Source organism: Gavia stellata, chromosome 8, assembly GCF_030936135.1.
Source record: "Gavia stellata isolate bGavSte3 chromosome 8, bGavSte3.hap2, whole genome shotgun sequence".
NCBI lineage: Eukaryota > Metazoa > Chordata > Aves > Gaviiformes > Gaviidae > Gavia > Gavia stellata.
Genome location: NC_082601.1, coordinates 3,489,216 through 3,496,649, shown reverse-complemented (window position 1 = coordinate 3,496,649; position 7,434 = coordinate 3,489,216). Strand labels below are relative to the sequence as shown.

Below are 7,434 nucleotides of genomic sequence, written 5' to 3'. Positions count from 1 at the left end.
CCCCTAAACTGCACTCCTGGAGGGACAAAGTTGGTCTCAGCCGCGCTGCCTCCGCCGCCCCGGAGACGAGAGAGTTGCGTTCAGCGGCGGCTTCCTCGGAGCCGGGAGTGAGCCGGGGTCAGAGTTAGGGGCGAGGGTGACGAGGGGATTCCTCCCCCCTCCACCCTCCGGCCGGGGCTCGCCTGGTGCGCTGTGTGGGAGGCAGGAGGAGAAGACAGCAGAGGTCCAGCGGGCTTTTCCTTTCCACCCCTGCTATTTCTTCTTCCTTTCTCCTAGAAGGAAAAAAAAAAAAGGCGAGAACTGGATTGGGGCGGGGGGTGGGGGGGGGATCGACACCGTCTCGGGTCTCCGTTTGAAGAGCAGTGAGGCGGGCGGAGGTGCGGCGAGAAAGAAAGGTGTCCGTGAGGAGTTGGAGAGGAGCGTGCATCGAAGCGGCAGAGCCCCAAGCCTGCTTCGCCGGAGGAGGAGACCCGCCGCATCCTCCCCTGTGCCCGCAGCCTCGCTCGCCTCCGGAGAAGCTGAATTCTAGAAGCGCGGCAGTCCGGGGAGGAAGGATTTGCCACAAAGAATATATCACCCTCCTCCCCAGCGGCTGGATACTGCGTTTTTCATTTCTTTTTTTTTTTTTTTTTTCCTCCTGAGTCCCTCTTCTGTGTTTAAATACCAAATATAGCCTCTCGGGGGGGAGGGGATGGAAATCTAGAAGAATTTGAAATCTTGCTCCGGTCGGGGAGTGCTGGTGTTGCACGGCCCGGGAGAAGGACCGCGGAGGGGAGATGTGCGGCTCTCGCTGACTGGCGGCAGGACTGGAGATTTGCCACTTTTCGGGAAGCCCGAAGGTTGGTTTGCTACCAAACTGTTGTTTCCCCCCTTCTCCTCTTCTGGGCTACGCTAAATCCCCCAGCATTATTAAAGAAACCCGAAGCCTTGCCCACGTGTAGCTGGTGGCTTGCTTTTTTTAAGGTAGTTTTCATCAAGAAACTGACAAAACTTCCTCCCTTCACCCGGAGGCTTTTGAGGTTTGAAACTGAGATGGAGCTACTTTTCTCCCAAACACTACATGTTGTATAAGGACAAAAACATCGTGTTTTCTGATTTCCATCCGACACTCGGCACCCACGAGGGATGCTTCGCGGAGCTTGGTGTGGAAAAGAGTTGGAGTGTGCTCAGAGACTTCTTCGTGTCCAGCGGCTTAGTTGTTGACTTTTTTTTAAGTGGATTCGTAGCATACTTTTAGGAATTAAATTTTGCCACCGTTTGTACAGAAGCCAAATGACACGTGTGTTTTGAAACACGGTTCCAAATATATCCACCCCTCAACCCGGCTTCTCGCTAGAAAGAGCCGGAGGGAGGTCGTCAGTGTCTAAAGAAATCTGAATTTACTGTTTTATGAACACTGTCTGCTGCAGAAATGTTGCTGTAGATTGCTTTATAACGGTTCAGCAAGAAGGGAGGTTTTCCAGCTTGCAGGACCCAGGAAACTGGATACTTAAAGTCACTTAAATGTTTTAACAGCGTTGGAAAATGGGAGCTGCTACTAAGTTGGCGTTCGCTGTTTTTCTTATCTCTTGTTCTTCAGGTAAGTGAATGTTCTTGGTTTTGTCGCTTGAAATGTAAGGCTTTGGGGTCAGCGCTCGAAAGCGTGAGGTAACTTTGTCCACTGATATGAATGGGGAGAAAGCTTTCTTTTTTTCAGGTGATAAATGGGGAGGGCAGTGACTGTAAAGGCAGAAGCTGTTTTCATCTTAAAAACCTATAACATGAGGACTTCAAACGCGTGCAGCGCTTGGATTTCGGATAAATCGTGTGGAACAAATGTGGAGGCATAACCAGCTAGTGTCACAGCCACTAATCTGGCAGTGCAATTATTAGTGTTTCATGGTGGTTTTTTGAATAAGAATAACCCAGCTGAAATACTCTTAACTTCAGTTAGATCTCTCATGCCGGACAATTCACTGGTGAATGGCAACCTTCATTAATGCTTCATTAGTTTAGAATAGGTGCTGCTCTGAAGGCATTAGCTCGTCCTTTAATGATAGCGAGGGGTGTGTGCATGTACAGAGGTATGCACAGAATTAGGCTGAAAAGGCAGACTTTCAGTTTCTAAACGATAATTTGTAAGGCTTTGTGTTTTGCTACTCAATATGTCACTGCCTCGTAGTGCAAAAAAAGCTACTACTTTTCTCTTCACAACAGCAGAAGTTGGGTTTCAAACGCCAGCTCTTCAGTCCTGAGAAGCCAGTGGGGTGTGAGGACTTCCCCGCACTTCTGGAGGAGGAGAATGGTTATGGTAGCAACCAGTGGTTGGGGGAACTGTTGGTACCTTTCTGCTTGAAGCTCCATCAGTTTCACAAAAACAACTACTATGATCTGCGTAACAGATCTAATATTTGTTTACATGGCAAGCCTGGCACTTTGTGCTTAGGCTTTGAAAGTGTATGTAGTCCTCTGTGTAGGTTTAGATAGGCTTTTTAGCGTTCTTGCACGGTGTGCAAAGGTATACTTGTTAATCAGCCTGCAAGCTAGAAGACAAGTGCTCAGCTTTTCAGTGTAACTGGTGTAAGGGAGTAATGAGATCCGTATAACAATGCCTTTTAAAATTTCAGTGTTATAATGTACAGGATTTTGCTGAACAGGACATTTTCTTGTGGTTAGTAAATGGATAGTCTAGTCTTATGTCTGTAGTGGTATTGATCAATTCCGTGTGCGCTAAATGTGCTGTGAAATGGCGAGCGCTGCCAGAAATAAACCAAAAAAATCCTTTCTGTTTTAACCAGAGAAATAACAGAGCAGGTTAAGGACAGGCAGAAGGCTGGAGTCTTTTGTTTTTTGGCGTTTTTTTATTAGGGTATACCATTTATTCCTCTCTTGAAACAAAACATGATTTCTTCTGACAGTTTTGTCTTGCAGTAGAAGATGTGTCTTTCATCTTTTCCTAATACCTTGTTTTTCAGTTACTCGAGCAACATTCCTCTTAATTCAGGAGTATTTTCTGTAGGGAAACTTTTTTCTCCCCCCTCTCACTGACAGTTTCTGAAAGACTTGGTGCCATCTGCTCTTCGGGTCTGGCTCTCCCTTCCACGTCCTTCTGTTAAGATCCTTTTGCCTAGAGCACAGAATAGTGATCTTGTTGACATTACCTATGCTACTTATTAAAAAGAACGGTTAAGCAACAAAAGCCATCTTTTCTTTAGCATTTCTTGTTCAGGTTGTTCTTGGTAAGGCAAAATGAATGTTTCTCTTGCCTGTGAAGATGGAATTAATCTTTGCTAAATGAGCAGGAAACTGGCTGCAATTCGGACTGCTTCTCATGTTAATGACGTTGTTTTGGTGGTTATTCCAGTATTGCACATTAAGTTTTCCGGTACTTAACAATTATTAAACTATTTTCTCCTCGCCTAGGATTTTAGAGTATCTGCAGCCCTGGTGTAGGTCTAAAAAGAAATAAATTCAACAGCAAGCTTGTGTTTTTACTATTAAAACTGCAAGATTATGTAACCTTTTAGCACGAAACATAGGCATCTTGATAAGTAGTGTTTCTTCTCTTCACTGTGATGTGTTTCGGTTTAAAATCGTACCTGATCAATTGATTCTAACGTCATCGTCGGAAGTAGTAGTTTCTTTTCCATTCTTCAGCCTGAAAAAAGTCTACCCAGGCCATATATTTAAGAATATTGGCAATAGTTGAAGAAATCCTAGAGTCCAGGTGTGAAGAGGTCTGGTTTGTCTTCCTCCAGTATGCAGTCTCCAGCTACTCTGACTGTGTGTGTTGGGGAGTGGGGGTGTTGGTTTTCTGTATTTGTTAATTTATTTTTACATGCAGCTATTTTCTGCAGTTGTTTACATAGCCAATTAATGTTAGTGTTCTTTAAATAGGTGAAAATGTTGTGGGATTTTTTTTGTTATGTGGTGGGTGTGGAAGTGGTCTTTAGGTTGAAGGCTCTTTATTTTACTATCTATAAACCGCTGTGTGAAATCCTGTAAATGTACTTCAAATGGATAGGAATTTCCAGTGAATTAAATGTAATAATCTTTGCTAAGGGAGTGAAAATATTTCCCCTTTCCAAGATATTTGAAAAAGAGCATCTGTGTTAGGTTATTAGGCTTTAAAATACTTGTAGATGCTTGGCTAAAAGTGGGTGTAGGTTTGCACCCATTTGTACTAATGCAAGAGAATGAGATGAATGCATATTAACTAAACATGAAAACAGAGTGCCTGGGTCAAGGCTCTCCATGTGCCCTCTAATATGCTTTTATATAAACCTGTGTGTATTTTTGACTTAAAGCACAGAAGATCCTGAAGTAATAATAAAATACTTAGGAACAACTGAGTATGCTTCCTGTGCCGCTCCTGTAGGTGAGGCAAGATTGTAGGTGAGCTTAAAGAAAAATAGTAAATAAAATAGCTTGTTCATCAAAGAACACTTCTCTTTAGATATTATCTGGGTTCTCCCTTCCCCCAAGGAAGTATGCTTCTGTGTTCTCTAGTTTTCATGATTGCTGAGTTATACTTTATGAGCTTTCAGGAACAGAGAATGTATACTTTCATAATTTTCAGTTGTGTTTCAGAATATATACCCTATGCAGCTGAAAATGTGGGAGATGTTGTAATAGTGGATTGTCTTTAACCAAAATCTTCTGTTGTGGGTGCTGTAGTTTCTAACATCTCATGGTTCATTTTGTTACTTTTACACTCCATGTCTCCCAAACCATCATTTCTTCTCTTCTGAGCTACCTGCTCTGTCTTTGGTACCCAGGTGGTCCATCATCAAAGTAGTTCTGCAGCTTTAAGTCTCTTACAGGGGACAAGACCCATATTTGTTAAAACTCACTTAAGCTCAATTCATGCTAAAAATCACCGAAGCAAAAGGAAGCACATCAGAAAAGTCTTGGTCCTCTCTTTTTTCCTCACGCTAGATCATTCTCAAGCCAGTTAGAAGGTCCTGAGTAATTTTGCTAAAGGAAATGGCATGTCAAAATACCTTTGTAGTTTACGTAGCATTTTCACTGCATGAGGAATATTTTATTCTTTGATTTATTTTTTTTAATTTGTTCTTCTCCTGTCTCACACCGATTATTATCAGGGGAAAAAAAAAATGTAGATAGAACTGTAAAGCCCAAGATACTGCTATGGCTTCAGAAGCTGAATGGTTAGGTGTTCTGAAGGAATTGAGGGGTGGGAGGTGAGACTTTTTTCTTTAATTTTAGCAGTGTAACATTTTTTTACTGTCCTTTCATTATTAATTTGGTAGCACTTGAAAATCCTGTCAAAGGTTTAGGAGTATTGTTTGTGGAATTGTCTCTGCTGGTATGTTCTCTGCAAGCTGTCCCTGATTGTGGTTGAACCCTAGTCGCTTTATTGCACAGGCAGAGCAATAAAACACTTCAGACATGGTACTGCTTTTAAAGTAAAATCCTGTTCAAGATTCCTTTTTTTATAAGAGTGTACATTTTTTTGTGCTAAGTGTGTTATCATTGGGCAGTACCCCAGCACTCTTGATGTTGCTGTTGAGAGCAAGACTTGTAAACCTACTTAATACTGTTTTCAAGCATAGATATGTTTATGTAGATGTAAATGTTTACAATGTTTCATGGCTTCAGGTTGATGTTATAACTTTGATTACAGATCAAAATTCTGTTACTAATTCTATGTAATCTGTTAATACTTAACAACAGTTACAAACCCTAAATCTTCTGGGTTATGAAAAGTAGCTGTGCTTGTGCTAATGCAGTATTAGAACGTGTAAGCATAGTTCTAGTAGAACTGTGCTTGACAAATGTTTCCAGAGAGACACTGCTGTCATGGGTTTATTTTCCTATCTACCCTTCCAACAGAAGTCTTTTCTCATAGCAGAAGCTTAAATAAGTTTGTCTTCAAATGCTGGATGCTATGTAAGTTGGCGGGGGGAGGTGTTCTGTGTGAGGAAAGCTATTTTCTGCTATATGGGGGTGCAAGAAGGTAATTACTGCTATCATGAGTAATAGCTTTTGGCTGGTTTTAATGGAGAGTAGTTGAATGCCATTTCTGGTTTTCCCCACCTTTCTGGAATTTGGGGGCAAAAGTCCTTAGGTGATGGGTTTGGACGATTTGCAAATGAGGATAGACAAGTACTTCTTTTTCTTCCCCTCTGTTTAACTATAGAGGTTCATTTTTGTCATATCAGTTACTTTTTTCCCCTACCTAAAACTAGTAACTCCAGTGTTTTCCATTCTTACTGATTCTACCTTCTCTTAGAACTCCTGTAGCTTATTTCTCTTTGAAATTGGAATGCAGTTCTATTTCAAATGATAATTTGAAATTTAGATGTATAGTGTCTGGATCTCTTAAAAGATGTAGTAACAGCTTCTTTATTTACAGACAAATGAGGTGGACACAATACGCAAAAGTAGTCTTTTGGAGACCTATATGATTTTGAGCTAAGACATAGCAAGTCCTGGGTACTTATCCTTGGGAAATCATCTGGAGACTAACCGTTATAACATGGGCTCTAAAAAGATAGAGGTTGACAAGGAGTCTGATTGTCGAAGAGACTTCTTGGTGAAGGGGAGATGCATTTCCACCACTTAATTAACAGAAAGCAGATTAATGCAAATGTCTGCTTTAGCTGGTTGGTAGAATACATGGTCTGTTAGCTATCTGATGTTCCTGAAAATGAGAACTCTTTAAAAAGATCAAGAAAATTACAAATTTTACAGCCAAGTTCTTGTGTGATGAAATCTTAATGTGTTTTTGTTGCCTTGGTGCTTAAAATTCAGCACATCTTATTTCCTGTTATTTCCATATGGAAATTGAAGTGTTACTGGATGCCAGTGACTTTATGTGGCATCTCTTGTCTTCTCTCCCCTACATTGTCTGTGTGGTGGTGGAGGTTTTTTTTCTTAGAAATAGTTTGTGATTATGGTGCCAAACAGCAGAGCATATTTAGGCTTAATCCCACAGAAAATGAATATTTACTGCCATATTGTTTACATTGCATATCTTTGTGGCTAAGAATCCCGAATGCATCAAATACTTCAATTGTTGGTGGAAAGAGAGCAGAGAAAGGTTTATCCGCTGCAGTAATTATTGCTAAGGCACCAATCCTTTACAGTTCCACAGTAAAGTAACCCTTGAATAGAAAGGTCAGCATTCATGGATTTCTTCTGAATTTCCTAGTTAAAGCAGTAACTGGAAGCAAGTAGTTTGGCTACAAAAAAAAAGACAATTCACTTACTAACTGGAGGCGTAAATCTTTGGTTATGTGGTTAAAGTATTTGAAAAACACTTGGAAATGAGGGAAGCGTTTGTGGGAAGACTACCCGTTCCTGCAGCCAGAAGCAGCTGGAGGTAGCACCGGTATTGTTGTTAGGATGGGATCTACTGAGGCTGGGTATTGGTGGTGTGAAGTACTTCTTTGTACCCACCTCTAGTTAGGTACTGTCACAAAAAACTGA

The 7,434-nt window shown here is 41.4% G+C and overlaps 1 protein-coding gene across 2 annotated transcripts in view; it reads left to right on the top strand.

Moving 5' to 3' along the window:
- The first annotated feature begins 1,290 nt into the window (after positions 1 to 1,290).
- Positions 1,291 to 7,434, top strand: part of ACVR2A (activin A receptor type 2A) — a 66,840-nt gene continuing 60,696 nt past the window's right edge. For both annotated transcript variants that reach the window (XM_059820064.1, XM_059820063.1), the window contains exon 1: positions 1,291 to 1,579. In XM_059820064.1, coding sequence (XP_059676047.1) covers positions 1,525 to 1,579 — 55 coding nt within the window. In that variant the 5' untranslated portion in view covers positions 1,291 to 1,524. The remainder of the gene's footprint in view (positions 1,580 to 7,434) is intronic.